The sequence below is a fragment of the Clarias gariepinus genome, chromosome 17 (assembly GCF_024256425.1).
Source record: "Clarias gariepinus isolate MV-2021 ecotype Netherlands chromosome 17, CGAR_prim_01v2, whole genome shotgun sequence".
In the NCBI taxonomy this organism is placed as follows: Eukaryota; Metazoa; Chordata; class Actinopteri; order Siluriformes; family Clariidae; genus Clarias; species Clarias gariepinus.
The window spans coordinates 20991874-21011560 of NC_071116.1; the positions used below are offsets into that span (position 1 = coordinate 20991874).

Genomic DNA, 19687 nt, shown 5'->3' on the forward strand with positions numbered 1-19687 from the left:
TGTAGCCAGAGCATTAACAAACCTTGTTTTTTTCGCCTGAGTGCTAGTTACAGCTTCAATTCTGCTCCCCAATCACAGTACTCTGTTTTAGTTTAAAAGGACTGGCCAAGATGGCTTTCTATGTTTGACACTGTTTTTCCCACAGCACTATCATCAAAGCACTCTGTTTCTTCTACAGGGTATACACCACAGGACATGACTGGGATTATTTCTTAACTAAAAAAAAAAAAAAAAAAAGATAGCTATTGGTTGGTTCTCATGTACTAATTTTTTCAAGTTTTGGATTCAATATATATCATTAACTCTGAGATTGAAATCCACAATTTTAGATTGCTGTAATCATCCAATTACCTCAGTCCTTTTTATATGCATCCTTTTCTCTTTTAGAAAATGGGACAAATGCACATGATCTTAAGTAAAATCGACATGTTTGGTAGTAAATCCTATGCAATCCATGACTGCCTGAAGCTTGTAAATCAATCAACATTACTAGATGCTGGGCAACAAGGATGCTCTGCCAATGCTCTAAGGCATTTAGAGCTCATTTTCTTTACTTAAGTTTTTTTACTTTTGTGGACTTTTCTGATTTTTTTTTGCTCTTCAAATCCTGATAACTTCTCATTATGACTCCTTGTTTTTTGAGGTGTCTGGCTGGATTTGATGTTTCTGTAGACTTTAAACATCACCCTGTTGCTGTCCCTGACAGTTTAATCATCAATAAAGACAAGCGAAACCAAACCTTTTGGCAGCCCTACATGTCCACGCCGTCAAATTCTCCAGATGAAACAGTGTGCCGTGGACCCATGAGCGATCTGTTTTATCCTCCACATATTCCTCTTCTTGTCACTCTGGAACACATCGCCTTTTTTTTTGCCTGTGTATTTTGTCTTTGTGGTTCAAGATCACTGAGCACTTATTCTAGATAGTTCGAAATGTGTTTGACACGCGGGCACGGCACCACAAACAGGTCTTACGGAAAAGGGGAAATTTTATTGGAATTATGTGGCAGGAAAGGGTTAAAAGGAGGGAGGAAGGGAAAAGGATGGAAAGGATGCACATGCAGGTCTGTAGGCAGTGTCCCGCTGGCATGCAGGCACAGGCTGGTAAGCGGTGGTGGTGGGCCGAATGGCAGAGTGGGCCAGCATGGTCAGGGGCTCCTGCCAGCTTCCTCACTCCGCTCCTCTCGTGGTCGGCCGAACCGGCCCTTCCTAGCTCTCGTTGACGAGGCGCAGGTGAGTATCTCCCGGACACTCCTCACCTGGGCAGCTTTCCCTGCTGGGACCGGAGACCTCGACGCGAAGCACACAGCGACTTTTTTCTCTCCTGTGACAAGGTCATGAAATCTGGCTCTTTTCGGGAGTGCAGCTGTCGCGGAAGCTCCAGCAGTCTGCTCGCGGCTGTCCTTAATGTGGTGATCAAAGGTGCTACTCGATCCTCGCCTTTGTCCCTGGTGCATAGCATTACGCCTTCCGCATGCCACTCCTCGCTTTAGCGTTCTACATCCGCCGCCGTGTTTTATAGCACAGGGTAAAGCACAATATCCATTAGCAAGGCTTGATAGAAGATTTAGACTCATGCCACACAGTTCACTTATTCACTTACTACTGTTGTCATTTGTTGATCTGTTAAGCTATATAATACAACAGTTAGTTCTAACCTCGCAATCTGATTGGAAGAGACTTATTCCAAAATTGAAGTTTTACTTTATCTATCATTCCGCTTCACAGGGGCTCTTATAATCGTTAATTACACCAATTGTTGGTCGCAGCATGAGTCAAATAAGGTCTGTACTGTACGACAGCAGCAGACAGCATCCATACTTTATATATATATATATATATATATATATATATATATATTTTTTTTTTTTTTTTTTTTTTAAAGCTACAAAGATTACTAGCTCCTAACACAAAGCGAAATTACAAATCATTCTCAGTACCTGATCAAGGACACTATGTGGTGAGACGATGGATTGTGCACACTAACTTTATATTTAAGGCTATTCGGGGTTTTACCACCTAAGTTAACGGAGCTGATATTTTAAAATGGAAATATAAAGAGAAACATAGGAGATTTATAGATCTGTCCCTCACCTCCAGGGTTTATTCTCCTCACTTTCTGGCTACAGGGTACCATTAAGAATTTAAAACTTTATTTTCTCCCCTGTTTAATTACTCCAATTGTCGGAGGCCAGCTCTGGCAGTCGCGGAAGAAAGCAAAATAACTGTTGAATAAACAAACGTGCCATAATCTGCTGATGATAAGTGGTGATTGCGGAACTGTTGTATAAAAGCAATGTCACACTCGAGGTTGTGCACAGCTGTGATAAATCCAGCATGACCTGCAGTGCATGACCTCAGTAATGCTGTTCTGCCTGAACGGACAAATCCCCATAGCCACACTCCAATATCCAGTGTCTTAAGTCTTAAGTCGTGAAAAGTGGATGTTATTAAAATAACAAAGCGATACAAAAATTTGATGTTTGGTAAAATTATTTATGCTTCCATTACTTTTCAGTTGAAGATTAAGAGACTTGAGGGACCTTCTGATTAGTAGTCCAACTTATTGTTTAGTTATTTCTAGACTACTGCAATGCTCCTCTTCCTGTTTTTTTCTTTCATGTTCTATATCTTAACTGATCATTTAGAACCCGTTGTCCACCTGCTCTAGAACGTCCCAAACTTCTCTCTGTGAGATACCCCATGCCCTTGTGTCCACATTTGGCAGCTTCAAGCCATCAGACCTCCTTTTCAGAGGTCTAAACATGCTCGTAGTGCTAGATCTCACTGTTCCACTGTTTAGCGTTGAGCAAGTGTCTCTTCCTTCCCCAAAAGCCTGACCTCAAATTTACACTGGACAAGGAGTCATGTCAGGCTTTATTGCATTACTTTTTGTTACTTCATAAAAGTCAAGCACTTGTAGAAAATAGCACTTGTCTTTTGTCCTTCAGTTTATAACTCCATGCAGATTCATCTGTCAGCACTTTTGGAGTCGGTCTACCCAGCAGCGTCTGCGAAATAAAAATGTAAATTCGAGATGTTTTTACAATATGGTGCAAAATATAGGGCAGAGTTTATGTAAATCGATTTATTTTCTACCTGCATTGTGATTTTTAATAAGCCTGAAAGTCAGTTCTGGAACAGCATCTGTCTGCTCAAATAAGTATGAGCAAAGTAATTTTACTATTGTTATCATAGAGGAATAATGGGGGGAAAAAAAACGTTTGGATAGGGTTTTGATGTCCATAATTTGATTGCAGACAGTAGAAGGTGGTCAAACAAGCAGCCAGATAAAAAATAAAATGTTTCGTTTATTCAGGCACGTGTTGTTCGCTCACGTACTGTAATGTGTCGCTTTATAATCATCCTTCTTGCTCATTCTGGGGGAAAATAATCTGAAAAAAAAAATTAATTGCTTTTTAAGTATTGTTCGTATCAGTTCTTGTTTTTAAACTGTGAACTGAGGAGGTCTAGAATTAACTTTAGACCTTTTCCCCGCCATCATGTGCATGAGCCAGTAATCCAGTGGCACAGTTAGCAGAGAAACCTTCGAGTGGCAATTACTTTTGAGCCCTTAAATTAGGAGAAGAGTGTAAAAAAAAAAAAAAGGCTGTAATTTTCCACAGCATGAACATGAAGACCAATGAATAAGCCTGTCTGCTAATTAACATCATAGTGATTGTGTCAGATAAGTAATACAAATACGTGACGGCTATAATATGTATATTTTTACTTAACATTTGTTAAAATATGTCTGCTTCAAATCCGAGCTGTTTTCTTCCGACTTCACATATGACTGTGTTAAACTGATTGTTTCTCACAGACTTTATCCATCATACAGCGGACTCACAGGACTTGTCGCTTTTTAAGTTTAAATACAGATATTTAAGTTGCGAGTCAAATGACGTTATATCGACCATGTACAGCCTCTCAGATAGTTTGTATGACATGTACAGTTGAGCTTGTGTTTGTGTTTGTGACTTTCCTTTTTCCTTTCAAGTCATTGTTACATGAAGCAGACCTCATCTATCACTTTCAGGTGTTTGACACTGCACACACACTCACATTTTCTCTCTCTCACACCCCCCCCCCCCCCCCCCCACCCACACACACACACACACACACACACACACACAATCAGCAGCAGCAGCATTCAGTAATGGTTTCTATTCCTCACAGAAGTGCTTCATCAGCCTGCCTGCTTTTCCTCTCCGTCATGTCAGCTATCCGTAGCTCCTATAATGGAATCAAACACTGTTATGGGCCGAGTGAAGGGAGATGAAGCTGTTATATATGGACAAATCACAGAAAAATGCAATATAACTGACTATCTGGCCCACGTGTTTTGCTTAGCTCTGAATAAACTTGCAATAACTCAGAGACCTATACACATGTTTCTGCTTCGAAAGCAAAACCATGCCATTCTCCGTTCACATGGAAATTAACACCAGTAAACCAGGAGAGAGAGCACTAAGTAGGTTTTTTTGGGGGCATATTGTGATTAACTTAAGCAAATTGCTTTTACAAGAGATTTATTTTAGGTCTCTCGTTGAGTGCATTTTATTTAGGCTCAGTGCCGATTGTATCATTCAGGCCCTGTATGCTTGTTTTGAATGGGAAATGTCTGCAAATATTTGGTAATTCCACACATGAATATATTTTATTGTGATGTATAATGTAGCTTTTACATAAATATATATTCATAGTGATTTTTTTTTTAGGGCTAAAGTATTATGCAGTACCGAAGAATCTAGCCCAAGGAGGAGTGTAGGGTTTCTGATGTCTCAATGGCTTACTATTATAAATATGTAGATTTAAAAGCTCTCTATATAAATAGATATACAGATAAAACGTCTCGGATATGACGTTTATTGTAATCTACATTTAAGTCATTCATTTAAGAAATAACAACTATTATACAGTGGGGGGGGGGGAGTATTTAGTCAGCCATCAATTGTGCAAGTTCCCCCACTTAAAAAGATGAGAGAGGCCTGTAATTTTCATCATAGGTATACCTCAACTATGAGAGACAAAATAAGAAGAAAAAAATCCAGAAAATCACATTGTAGGATTTTTAAAGAATTTATTTGCAAATTATGGTGGAAAATAAGTATTTGGTTAAAAACAAAATTTCATCTCAATACTTTGTTATATATCCTTTGTTGGCAAGGTTTTCACACACTGTTGCTGGTATTTTGGCCAATTCCTCCATGCAGATCTACTCTAGAGCAGTGATGTTTTGGGGTTGTCGCTGAGCAACACAGACTTTTAACTTCCTCCAAAGATTTTTTATGAGGTTGAGATCTGGAGACTGGCTATGGCCACTCTATGGACTTTGAAATGCTTCTTATGAAGCCACTCCTTCGTTTCCTGGGCGGTGTGTTTGGGATCGTTGTCCTGGTGAAAGACCCAGCCACATTTCATCTTTAATGCTCTTGCTGATGGAACGAGGTGTTCACTCAAACTCTTACGATACATGACCCCATTCATTCTTTCCTTTACACGGATCAGTCATCCTGGTCCCTTTGCAGCCCCAAAGCATGATGTTTTCACCCCCATGCTTCACAGTAGGTATGGTGTTCTTTGGATGCAACTTAGCATTCTTTTTCCTCCAAACACAAAGTTTTGGTTTTGTGGTTTTTTGGTTTCATCTGACCATATGGCATTCTCTCAGTTCTGTTCTGGATGATCCAAATTCTCTCTAGCAAACTTCAGATGGGCCCCAGATCGAGGGAGATTATCAGTGGTCTTGTATGTCTTTCATTTTCCAATAATTGCTCCCACAGTTGATTTCTTCACACCAAGCTGCTTACCTATTGCAGATTCAGTCTTCCCAGCCTGGTGCAGGTCTTGTTGAGGTATACCTATGATGAAAATTACAGGCATCTCTTACCTTTTAAGTGGGAGAACTTGCACAATCGGTGGCTGACTAAATACTTTTTTGCCCCACTGGATGAAAATGAGGCATGCTAGTTAGGGGTGTAGTGCAGCACAGTGGCAGCTGACTGATGCTACACCCTTGAGTGTATCATTTTCAGATATTAGCTTTAGCTTTTGCTTTATTAGGTTTGCAGTGAAGTATTCCGGTTATATCACAGTTATCATTAATGTATACACACACACACACACACACACACACACACACACACACACACAGGGGTATGGCTGCATAGGGCTTTTTGGGGTGTGCTGTGGTGTCTGGCACCAGGATATTGGGAGCAAATCTTTTAGGTGGTATGGTTGTGGGGTGGAGCCTCAGTGAATTGGATGAATTACTGCAGCAATGCAGCTTGGCATGGAGGCGATCAGTCTGTGGCACTGCTGAGGTGTTTTTGGAAGCCCTGGTTGCTCTGATAGTGGCCTTCAGCTTTTCTGAGATGTTGGGACTGATGTCTTGCATCTCTCTCTTCCCAAAACCCCATAGATTGTGTTTTGATTGGGCGGGTTTGCTGGCCAATAAAGCACAGGTATATATAGTATAGTGTACATGCTTATAGGCATCTTGGCACTTCTGTATCCCGAGCCACACTTTCAGTAACTTTAATCCTGGAATTTGCCCGTGCCTTCACGGAAGTAAAACAACTTCATAGATGTGATAATCTGGTCATTCAGTACATTCAGGAGGTCAGCTGCATTTTATTGCCACATAACATTGCTTAGTCTAGACCTGACCAGCTGAAGAAACTGCAGATCATAACACTGCCTCCAGAGGCTTGTACGGTGGACAGTATGCATGATGAGTGCATCGCTTTATGCTGCCCGTCTTATCCTGATGCGGCCAAAACTCTGGAATAGGATCAGTCTGGACTCATCAGACCATGTGACTTTTTTCTATTTCTCCAAAATCTAATCTTTATGGTTCCTAGTAAATGTAAGTGTTTTTTGAGATTAGTTTTAGTAACAAGTGTTTATTTTTTATGGCCACACAGATGTTCAGTCCCAATCCAGTTCTTTCCACATTGTGTAAATGGAGATCCTTTTTTTTTTTTTTTCAATAACTATTAATCATAGCTTAGATTTCTACTGGACATTTTTAAAAAATCTTCATTAAGCTTTTAAGTCATCTCCATTCATGATTTCTTTATGACCACATTTCTTTTACAAAGTTTCTTAAAGGTTCAGCACTATTCTTACAGGTTTTAATAATGTGTTAAACAATTTTTATGCCAATTTAATATCATCATGGCTCTCATTTTGGCAAATGTTTGACTCTTATTTTCAGTCCAGTCCCTGTACCTGACCATAAAAACCATCTAACTTAAGACATGAACCAGTGATAAGCAGGTGCAGATGGTGACAATTGATCAGGCTAGTGAATAGTATACTTGTGAAGTTGAATGCTTGGAACAGACGAGAGGGGAAATAAGTTTGGTGCTGAGGTTGTTACAGAATCAGCCAATTTTTAAATTTAATTCTTTAAGCTCTTTGCAGCCTGTCACAGTAAGACATTTGTTCCCATTTTATTTATTTAACATAATATAATTAATGTGAAGAAATGAAAGGTGCCTCAAGACTTTTGCACAGTACTTTAGTTAGAGCTACTCTGTCAGAATCCTACGTCAGAGCTAAGATTTTCCCATTATTGTGCTTGATTTATAGTCCATGGTGGGTACAGTAGATGTTTAGTGAAATATAATGATCTCAGACTGACATGATGCTTGTGTAGAAGCTCTGCTGTGTGCTGCACCTGTTGTGATGACCTTGCTCTTGTCATCCTAATGAAAAACTGAGGTGTTTGCTGCTGTATTAGGCCGCCTGCAGGGTAGATTACAGAAAAGCAGAAACAATCCTGTAATGCCGAAAACCAATCAGCTGCACTTCATCCACCTGAGCCATCTTCGACTAACGATAGCATTGATAATAGCCAGCAGTTGCAGACAACCATAAATATATCCATTGTGTGTGTGTGTGTGTGTGTGTGTGTGTGTGTGTGTGTGTGTGTGTGTGAAAGTGGGAGACTATAGCTGGGGGATGCAGTGCTGTTTGACATGTGATGACTTTATCCTGTCTTCTTGCTGTCCAGACAGGGACTGAGAATTTTCCCCTGAGCTGTGATTAATGACAAAGCATTGTGCTACTTCATTACAGACTTCTCTCACTGAGGACCGAGTGTTAATGGTTAGGTGTGGGTGTGAGAGAGGGAGAACGGGACTGTGAGTAAGAATTACTACCCACTGTGCACACAGATCCCCCCCTCCTGTCAGTGAGGATGATATGGTCTCAGTCGAGTCTCAAAAACCGTCTGTAGTATCTTTGTGTAATCTTCTTTTAAGTGGATTTTTATTAAAGTGGGACACACTCTAAATGATAAATTATTTTGTCTAATATTAATAGTCTTGATTCACGGAGACATTATCCTCTTCTGAGAGTTTTTTACGAATAGTTAGTACTTTTTTTTTTCTCTCTCGCTTTGCCCGTTTCTCATTTTCCCATTTCCACCCCACCAGCCAGCTTTCTTTCCTCTATCACACACGTCAGAGAACAAACAGAGACTATCATCTGCTTTCTCTGTGTGTCCAGACATGTGTATCCCTTTATGGCATCTTTCGAAACTGCTGCTGCATCACAGGGTGGTGTAATATCCTCAGAGGAACGCACTGTCTGCCCTCTTCTGTGTACATGAGCTCACAGACCTCCCCATGATTGGTTTGTGTCTCTGCGATTGACAGCGGAGAACATTTGCTGTTCCTCTGAGAGGGCACAATTATCCTCCTATCCAAGTGTCATATCTATTGTAGCTACATGAGCCTTCTTTGGTGCTTCAGTGGTGTTTCAATGATGCTTCTGTGACATCTCCCTCTATTGCACAACGTTAAAAGTTCATTTCCACCATGTTTTTATTTATTTATTTTTTTAATACAAGTGCTGAATGTGTATAAAGGCAAGAGCTAAACTGTACCTGCTCTATTTTTGTAGCTTTTCATTCAACTGATTCAGGAATAGCCTGTCCGTCAGAAGAGGACATGAATTATTTATGACTCCATTAAGCTAGCTCGAAGAGAACGTCCAGTACAGGGCGTCAATCAAAATCATTGTATCAAATTGCCACCCCTGGTGATGCTCTTGTGGAGGCCATATTGCTGACTTTGCAGTAGCACAGTGATTAGGTTCAGGTTTGCAAACCGGCAGCAGAATAAACTTGAGTAGTTTAGTGAACGCAGGGCTAAGGCATTTATTTGACAGTCAGCCTTTTATTATTTTCAGACACCTATAGGAATTTACAATTTATGAAATCCTAAAATTGGGTTTTATTTAGTGGTATATGCTACAGTATGTAACAACATGCCAGTCTGACATTAGCTACCTTTACATGGACAATATTTCTTTAATTTGTGGATTCATTGAATTCCTTATGATTACAGGTTGCAATGAAACAGTCTACAGTTATGCAGCTCCAATAAGATGTGTTTACATGAAAATGAGGATGAGGAACATGTTAATGAGAATATGACTTTAATAAAATGCACAAAGAGGTTCTACAGGTTGTGAAGCTTTTAATTTGCAAGAATTATAAAAGTATAAGCAGTAGTATTTTTTCCAACTTTAAAGGTGGGTTAGGCTTCCTATCTTTTTCAATAAGTCCTGCCTCCTGTGTCACAATTGGTTACAAGAATTTTACCTTATCAGGTGATTGGTTAGATGCTTTACTACATATGAATTGTTGAGTCCACCTTCACCAAAAATTAAGTGAATGAAATTAAAGACATGGTGTTCATGGAGTTTAAAAATCTGTACCGGAAGCAATCTTTTCTTACTTGGCAAAACGTAAAATCTAACCTAAAATTACCACAATGTCTGGCAAACAGCCGCACAAAGATTATATTAATTCCAGCAAGTGTGATATGATCAGATCTAGTGTATTGTTTTCATGTTTTACAGATTTTATTATCAATGGATTATTAAAGCTTTACATCACCTCTCTCATTCTGATTGAAAATCCTTTCTGTTTGGGCCAGATCAGTTCAAACTGCTCCATCTTATGTGTTTACATGATGGATATTGTCATTATTTCTGCATTGACCAGCTCTATTAATACACAGAGAAAGTAGTATTTAACTGGTGAAGAAAAAAAAATATTTTTCTATTCTTTGCGCTGTTTGTGCACTATGATGTTTTGGCCTTGAGCTGTTATAGAATAGGATGGGTTTTGTTTTTTCTTCCCCTCATATCTAATCCAGCAGCCATTTCTGATGAGGTCAATGCACAAAGCTATTAGTGTTTAGTGGATATCAGTGTCATGGAATTTTGTTAACGTGTCATTGTGTTTAAACACCACCGAATCATGGATGCTAAAACTCAGCTTTCTTTAAATGTCTTTATTGTGAAGAAATGAATATGGTCTGGGATCCTTATGTATGTCAGTCTAAATTGCTAACACATGTCTGTTTCTCTCTCTTCAGTGGACTTTGTGCCCCATGCTTCCATGGAGACGGCCCACCACATGCTCTTGTATGGCTGCAGAACCCCTTACTCCACCAAAGGCTACTGGTAAGTGGCACATTTTTCCACTTTAAACTAAGATCAATGTCCCTTACACAGATCTGTTTACAAAAGTATTACACGGCTTTACGCAGTGCAGAAAGAAGGAGTAGTTTTCCATTTTCCAAACAGTTGAATTAGGCATTTTGTCATTATTGAAGCTATTTAACAGCCCTGTTGACCGTAATTTATAAACTTCTAAAAACAAATGGAGTGAACAGATCATTACAAGCTGCCAGAAACCTTTTTAATTGATCTTATTTAGTCTGAAGTCTTAGTCATGTATGTATGCTTAATAAACTCATTCTGGTTTGAATGTACCCCGCAACAGAAACACAGAATGACGTGTTGTTCTCCTGAGAGCGTGTGAGAGAGGCAGTGAGGAAGACGCTAATAAACTCGCCTGTTACCAGGGCAACCACATCTAGCTTGACAACAGGGGTTGTTAGAGCTGCCCTGTGGGGTTGTGGGCTAGATTAAGGGAGGGTGGGGGGGATTTCATATCGGCGTTAGAGCATTGCCTCTCCATCCTTTTGTCTTTGCTCTTGGGTCTGTGTGATAAGCAGCACAAAAAGAAAACGTTCCGGTCGAGTCCAGGTCGTTTCAGGTCAGAACATCAGACAGAAAATTCCACGCCTCTGCAAAGAAAACTGCACGCTAATGAGACCACATCTCACTCCTCTGTCTCTGCTATTTTAGTCCCTGAAATGCAAACACACATATATAAACTGTAAGATTGAAATTTACTTTTGGGTGCAACTGTTTACTTGGTTGCTTTTGACTTGGATATAAACAAATACAGTGGCTCCCCACCATAATCTGCCTCTGTTCTTGTTAGTAGAACCAGCCTTTGATTAAAAATAAATCTCCCCTCAATCCTCTGGACTCCATATTTTTCCCTCTGACAACATCAAAGATTCAGTGTAAAGTGTCTGTGAGGCTCAAGAATGCTGCAGAGGATCACTGAGGAAAAGGAGACATGAAAAAATAGGCCAGGTCATGTGACTTATCACACCCAAATGCAGCAAATCCAGAGAGCAGAGAAAGACGTCACAAGACGGTGTTATAGGCATCAACTAGTATGGACCTGTGCAAATGAAGGTGAAATGAGTCATGTTAAAAGGCAACTTTAAAGCCATGCTTTTCTTAAAAAAAAAAAACATGTTGTACACCTGAAACAAACATCTTCAATAAGTTATAAATCATGAAGTATAAATGCTATGCTTTTGGATTGATACTCCTGTGGTTTTTTTTTGTTTTACAAGAAAAAAAAAACATGACCTCTGAGTTGTTTTGCCTTAGACGTTTAATATTGTGAAATAAATCCATTTGTAGGATTTTGGTTGTTTTATGTAAAATGTGTAATTTGTATGGTTCCTTTTGTTCTGCAAAAATCAATTTTTTTTCCTGCTGTTTCAAAATTTACTGCTTTTTTACCCGAAGTGCTTTCAGAGATAAAAACTACAATACTCTACTTCCAAAGTGCATAGCTGTTGTCTTTGGCAGTGTACAAAAAAATAGATATATATATTCGTTGATTCATCTGTTCATCTTCAGTAACCGTGCTATTCTGGTTGGAGTTGCTTTGTGTTGATGTTTGATTTATGATTTAAGAAAACATTGCCTGAGTGTCTTTATTTTAGTTTTAGATGCAGTATATCTAGATGTAGTCTTGAAAGATATATAATTTAAGTCACCTACATTATTTATGAAAAAAAATCCATTACTCTATTGCATTTCACTCTGTGGGAGAAAATGATTGTAAATATCAGTGTAGATCTCTGAGAAGAGGATCTAACACAAAAATGTCAATAGTAAAAAAAAAAAAAAAAAAAAGTAAGCAGAAAGAAACATTCATTCACTTTGTGTGTAAATGCCTTTGTGTTTGCTGTTTGATATTCTGTTTAGCACCTGGTGAAATCTAAAGACGTCCTGTTATCTCCGTCAACCTGAAATGCTCTTTCTGTTAAAAAGCAGTTAAGCCAAGGATAGTCAACAGCAACGATTCTGTGATTGTCATTTCGATGTGGACCTGAATCTCAGAGGGCCTGTTTTAATTGATGCTGTTCCTAAAGCACATTTAACTCAATGCATCACTTGGTGTCCCAGATGCTCTAATAACTGTTCATTATGCTAACTTTTGGTCACCAGTCATCAAGAAAAACACATCTGATACCGTTAGGTCATTTAAAAGAAACAAAAAAAAAACAAAACTTTGAGCCCTCAATAATTGCTTCTAAGTTGTTTTGAAACATCTCTAAATCATCTGTGTTGTTTTATTCATGGCCGCAAAGCTAACTAGCTTCTAACACCAGGCTTTCCAATGTCAAATCACCTTCCGACCGCTAAACAAAAATGTTGTGTGCATGACAGATTTCCATTAAAGGTTATTTGGGATTTAACCCCAACGAATCTGATATTCTTAAGCGAAATCCAATGGTACCTCAAAGAGTTTATTCTATTCTGTAGGCGAGTTTTTTAGGCCAAAATTTTTTTGTATTGCGAAATGCATTTTCCCATAGGAAATAATGTAATCGCTGATAATCTGTTCCAGCCACTCAAAAATATTACCAATATTACCAATTTTCAATATTTTGAATGACCAATTTTAAAAACTATAATCATATTTTTTTTATATAGAAAATTAAGCATCAAATCATTGAAAAAAAAACAGTTAATTATATAAAATATGAAATAAATAGACCTTAAACCTCACCTAACCTTCATTTGATTTCTCTAGCCACCGGCTGCTTCAAAGGCGAAACTCGAAACTAACTAAAAATATGTTTATCATGTTAATGTAGCCTGCTGAGTTTGCAAGAAAATAAAAAGAAGGAAGTGTCACAAAGTTACCCGAAGAGATCATGTTCTCCAGCATGTACAGTAAAAGTCTTGCGCAAACAAAAAATGCTATAAAAAAGATGCATTTCAAAACATTTCTACATAAACTAAACTTCTATAAAGAGCAGCAAAGAGTAATAAAACAAACAGTTAATATAATCTGTAGTATTCGCCTTTTCTCACATCTGCCTAAAACGTTTGCACAGTACTGTATGTATGTATGTGTATATAAAATGTATTTATTTATTCATTTTTCTATTCAACAATCAATGCATGTTTAATACAGTGCTCATCTTTGAATTCACAGAAGCACTTTTAACATAATGCATGGCACCAGGATTGAGTGAATTTGAGCTTCGATGTTCAGTCCTGATCATGTGTAGAGGCAGTACATTTTCTCTGGCAAATAAATATAAATATTTGTATTAATTTAAGCCCCAACACAGAGCACTTTTGTATTTTTTCACATTTTCGTGTGATGAAATGCCAAACGATGGTTTAAACAGTATTGATGTAATGATAACATGAGGTCTCTCACACTTTTGTATTATAATTCCCCTCCATGATGTAAACACGTTCGTCCGTGTGATCATTTATTAAGCCTTCAGGGCTCTGAGCGTGTTGATAGATTGGTGAATAATGAAACTGTGTTTGTGTGTGTGTGTGTGTGTGTGTGTGTGTGTGTGTGTGTGTGTGTGTAGGGACTGTGGGACAGAACAGGGAACCTGTGAGGATGAAGCCAAGATTATGTATGCCTGGGCCAGAAATGCTCCACCCACCAAACTCCCTAAAGGTGATTCTGTCTTTCTGTATTTAGACTACGGTCCATTAGAGATGGGGTGGGAATCGATTCAGTTCTTTTTTCAATACATACATCGGCACGTACAATCGACTTTTTTAATTTATATATATATATATATATATATATATATATATATATATATATATATATATATATAAAATGCAAGGTTCAGTTTTTATAGTGTACATACAATTATTATTATTATTATTATTATTATTATTATTTTAAGTAAGCGATGATGTGTCGTGCTTTCGTGTCTGTGTATTTAGGATTTGGGCGGCTTTTAGGAGCATTACAGTCGTGTCTTCATGTCTTCTGCATATTCTGTACTATTTTCACTATCGGGTTGATCAGCTCTGTTGAGTGCCCTGTATAGCAACGCCCACCTGAAGGGGAAAAATCACTATATTCTCCTAAAAAAAAAAAAAAAAGCGCTAGATGCTGTGACGTAATCTCGCACAAAGTTTCTCATAACTTTCATTCTACTTAACATTTTGATTTTGCAGGACACGTGTGGTTGGTAAAGTTGCTAAATATATAATATCGAATGGGGATCATGATACCTAGAATCATGATGCTTACAAATTGAATCAGCACCTACGTATCATGATAATATCATATCGAGTGGTTCCTGATTATTTCAATCCCTATGTTCTCTGTCTTTCCATTTGTCAGTGCCTTTTCTTCTTTCTGTGCCTTTTTGTGTAACTCTTATCAGACTGTCCCTTGTGTTATCAATGACCCCAGCACAGACAGCTAACTTCTGAGATCATTAATAATCAGAGGAATTTCTCTCAACAATTGTAATTGCTCTCCGCTGAGACTTCTTATCAACATATCTGTACGGCGAAGATAGCCACAAGGACAGTAATTGGTTCCTCATACACCATATATTTCTCAGTCTCTGGCTCTTTCTCTCATTTCACATGCCTGTCTGATTTTACGGTTCTTTAATTTTCTCTCTTTTTTCTTGCACAGATGTCGGCTTTAGAGTTGGAGGAAATTCCAGGATAACCTACTTTGTGCTGCAAATCCACTATGGTGATGTCTATAACTTTAAAGGTACATTTTCACTGACGATCCAAACAGCAGGCTGGAACTCTGTGACCTGACTGACAGAATGCTGGCTTGGTGCCGCTGTTTCTCTGCCAAGTGATAATGAGAAAATAGAGAAATTAGACGAAACCAATTTGTATTGTGGCAAATTAGTAGTTCTTGAAGAAATTGATCTAAATGGTTTGTATGTTGCATGGCCTTGTACAATTTTTTACTTTCATAAAAGAAATGACATGTAAAAAGTTTTGGAAGTGCCTTCACTTGAATTACATACAGCAAAGAAATAATTAACTACATCCAGATTTTGTACAATCTGAAATTGCCCCCTTTTAATCCTAATTTGGTCTTTTCAAATCTACACCCACCAAGGAAAGTGTCATCCACGTTATTCCACATACATGACCTCATGGACCCCATCCAAAGAGAACAGCAATTTTTTATAATTGGTCATAATGTAGTTAAGGAATAAATGATGATGGGGTATGTGGGAGATGTTATAGAAAACTAGGCACCAGTGGAGTGTTGCGATACTGTACGTCCTGATGCAAAGCAGAATTACTTTTAGCATCCTTCTCATGGCCCTGACACTGAAGACTTATTGCGAAAATGTTCACAGGGAGCTTCACCATTTTTGTTTGTTAAATAACAAATAAAATTTTTTACTACTTAAAAAAAAAAAAAATTATAACTGTAGTTGGATTATGTAAATGATCTACCATACTAGAAGAGTCCCTGTGAATTAATAAATAAGTTATTTGATAAAACCAGTCAAAAGTTTGGACACAAGTTTTATTTTCTACTTCGTAGAACAATACACATAAAATAACACATATGGCATTAGGTAATTAGGCAACAACAACAACAGACAGTTGTTATTTAGAAAAATGAAGGTTAGCTGTTCTGTAATAGTTTTTGCAAGAACAGTATTGTCAAGTGCATTTTGCAAGAACAAAACTTACCTCTGCTGCAGAGTGGAAGTTAATTTAAATTGACCAGCCTTAAAAATTAACAAAACTCAAAACCAATTAACAAACAGCACCTCAGATTATAGCTATTATGAAGGATTTACAGATCATGGGATTATTGCATATAACTTAATTAATAATTTGTTTTAACTACGCTATGATGGTGATAATCCTACTAAAGGATGTGCGATTCCCTCTTCCTTAATGTCAAGGATGTTCTGTTTTGGTTGGTGTCTTATATCATTATCTTAGTCTGGTTTTGTTCTAAAATGATCATGCGTAATGATTGATGCACAGCAACTGACAATTTCCAGCAAAATTTTAATACAGCAATAACTGCAAACTGCGGTAATACTCCCTTGGATGAGAATAGGAGGCTAAGGAAATGAGGCTCGAGTTTTCTGAATACATTATTTTGCCCTTCTGGGAGATACCTGTTCCGGTGAAATGGCTAACAGGCAGCTTCAGAGAAGCTTCTGACAACGCTGATCTATTTTTAATATTTCGCCCAGTATTTCACTCCATTTTCTGGATAATTTAAGAAAATAACTTTCAAACAGCTGCCCTTCTGGGGCGAAACTGCTGACCTACTCATTATTCTCTCAACCTGCGAGTATTTGCCCAGTGTTGTCAACTTCTATTTTTTTTAAATAAATAATTTTTGTGAACTAAAAAAAACCTACAGGCACTACTTTTATTTCAGCCTGATTCTGCTTAGCAAGCCAAATCATAATGAGGTGACTTAGAGTGAATGGTTTGGGCTGACTGTGTTTTACCTTGGTTTCAGATCACCATAAAGACTGCTCAGGACTTACTCTCAGAATGACTTCCAAACCGTAAGTTTCTAATTCTTATAGTTTTTTTCGATGCTGATGCTAAGTCTGTGCATGAGTGCATTTGAAAAATTGTTCAGTTTCAGTATCCCTCCTAGGCTTGTAAACTTTTTTTTCTGCTGTATTAGTATAATTATTTATTTGGAAATAATAACAAGCTTGGTAAATGTCGGAATTTGATTTATTTAAGCAGTTTCTTTCCTACAAACTGCCCATGTTTATTGACTGAAGCTGCATCGACTGTTAGATCCATCAACCTTAGGCAGTTTATTTATTATTATTATTTTTTTTTATGAAGCACGTAATTATGGCCCTTGCATCAATTATCAGGGTGTTGTGGCAATAATTGGACATTCCCTGTGAAAAAGCAAAAAGGAGTTGCAATTTAAATGGGCAGAAAATCTAATTAGGGATTTAAAAGCTTTTATAGTCAAAGTCGATGGATTGCTTGACTAACTGCCTCACAGCAGGAGGTAAATTTACCATTTCAGTCCATTCTACAGTACATCTAGTGCTTAGACTCGTAGCTCTAAAACTGATGTTTTTAAAACGATACACGTACACAGGGAATTGCTAATTGATAAAAAGTCGTACAGCGGCTGTAGTTAAAGCAGAGTGACATCACTGAAGCAGATTATTATTGATCTGATTTCAGTGTGTCGCCTAGGTCGGGATTTCGTCGCTCCTGTCAATGATGCCGATAGATAGCTGATGGATGAGGCCGGTGGTCGATTTGGAGCTCTACTTTCTCCTTTTTTTGCTCTTCTTTGTCCTTAACTTACACACACAGTAAGTCCATTAGTTAAAAGAATCACACAAGACGAGAAATAGAATTGTTGTTTTTCCACACATCTGATCCACTTTCTTTAACAAACGTTTTTTAAAAGTACCTGTGGGACGCAGAAAGATTTAGCAGAGCCGAACAAATCCACGTGCAAAAAGCTTGGCGTAATCACGAGGCGCCTTGTGGGATTACAGACTGACAAAATGAAGCATGTAAATCCTTGATAGCATGATGGCTAAGAGCTATTTTGGAAGAAATCAATTTCCTTTATTTAAGGTTTCAATGTTGAATGATTAAATGCTCGGTGCAGTGTAAGGATGAGATTTAGAGGACAAATTTAATGACATTTTGCATTTTCCTGTCCAGGCAGCCCTTTATAGCTGGCATGTACCTGATGATGTCCGTAGACACCGTTATCCCGCCGGGAAAGACAGGTACAACGAGGAGCTGCCTGCCAATCTGACACTGATTATATTTTGAGAGGATTCATTTAAAAGGGGGATTAAATCACCAAACACACACACAACCTGGTTCCTCACTGTCTGTTTTTTTTTTTTTTTTTTTATTGAGAATTCCCAGGCTCTTAAAGTCCATTGTTCTGTACAAATGTCCATGTTTCATTTTAGTTTTTTGGTTCAAATATAAATCCTTGACAGTTTGTGTAATGCCACGGTGTGACAGTAATTGAAAACTTGGCATGTTGTTTGCTTCTAGTTGTCAATGCTGACATCGCTTGCAATTACCAGTCATACCCGATGTACCCATTTGCCTTCAGAACCCACACACATCGCCTTGGTGAGTTCCTGTATTTCCGATCCTACTATCTCCATTATACTCTGAGTTTTAAACAGAAATTGTTTAATTTGCCTATGGATTGCTTGAAAATAAGTTTTATGTGTGTGCTATAGGTAAAGTCGTTAGTGGTTACAGAGTTCGAAAGGGAGAGTGGACGTTGATTGGCCGGCAGTCTCCACAGCTACCACAGGTACTTCTGGTCTACCTGCATTACACATGTTCATTACACGTGTTAAGGGAATCTTCCATTGTGTTACAAAATCTGTAACATTAATCTACCAGTTTGGTAGTGTTTCTGTATGCATCTTCACTAGAGTTGGGAAAAGAGTTTGTAGAAACAGTCAAAAGGGTAAAGCTAAAAATAAGCTGATTAGCTTTAATATAATCAATGACATTATTATTTCAGGTCGAAACCCATGTACAGCTCTGCCTGCTTGTCTGTCTGTATGGCAGAACTCTATGACTAACTTATTAATACAAAGTAATAACATTTTGTAAGGTTGGGTATCTTACTCCTTGTTCACCCCAAGTTATAATTCTTTCGTCATCAGCCAAATACACTCCCTGTTCGGTACTTGGCGAGTGAATCACAGTTGAGAAATCGAAAAAGTAAATCGATAAAATTTTCTTTTTTTTGTCCTAAAACAACTCCAGTGCATTAAAATTCACTTGTACTCCTTCAGCGCTGTTATTTCAGCAGTGAAAATATTGAGTAAACATGCAGTAGTCAGTCTAGATTTTTTAAATTAATATCTATTGATTCTATTCCTTAAGTATCCTATTCCTGGCTTATTTTAAAGTAGAATATTAATTCTGTCGCTTAAGTGTTCATAGCATCGCTTTTACTTAACATTTTGATGGTCCAGGTTAAATTTCAGGCAGATATCTAAGTACAGTACTGCGAAGGTTTGTTAAATTCTGTCCAGCAATTGATTTAAGATGTGACCACAGTTTGATGTCAAAACTGTGTGTCTAATCTGGCCCCATAACTGTTCATAACTTCCCTTCTACTCAACATAGAATATGTTGTGTATGTGTCCATGTATTCGAGCCCTAATTTTATTTCTAGCTTAGGTTTAACTCCAGGCAAATATCAAAGGATTGGCAAAGTTTTGTTAAATTATGTCCAGCCA

The 19687-nt window shown here is 38.0% G+C and overlaps 1 protein-coding gene and 1 long non-coding RNA gene across 4 annotated transcripts in view; one reads left to right on the top strand and one right to left on the bottom strand.

Moving 5' to 3' along the window:
• pam (peptidylglycine alpha-amidating monooxygenase) overlaps window positions 1–19687 on the top strand; it is an 86430-nt gene that overhangs the window by 21584 nt on the left and 45159 nt on the right. For all 3 annotated transcript variants that reach the window (XM_053516003.1, XM_053516004.1, XM_053516005.1), the window contains 7 exons: window positions 10400–10487; window positions 14021–14112; window positions 15100–15183; window positions 16930–16978; window positions 18126–18193; window positions 18474–18554; window positions 18668–18744. In XM_053516003.1, the coding sequence (XP_053371978.1) occupies window positions 10400–10487; window positions 14021–14112; window positions 15100–15183; window positions 16930–16978; window positions 18126–18193; window positions 18474–18554; window positions 18668–18744 (539 nt within the window). The remainder of the gene's footprint in view (window positions 1–10399; window positions 10488–14020; window positions 14113–15099; window positions 15184–16929; window positions 16979–18125; window positions 18194–18473; window positions 18555–18667; window positions 18745–19687) is intronic.
• Window positions 10506–13235, bottom strand: LOC128545572 (uncharacterized). The gene is made up of 3 exons (XR_008365873.1): window positions 13195–13235; window positions 11292–11441; window positions 10506–11180 (listed from the first exon to the last, which is right to left on the bottom strand). It is a non-coding gene; the product is annotated as an uncharacterized LOC128545572 (long non-coding RNA).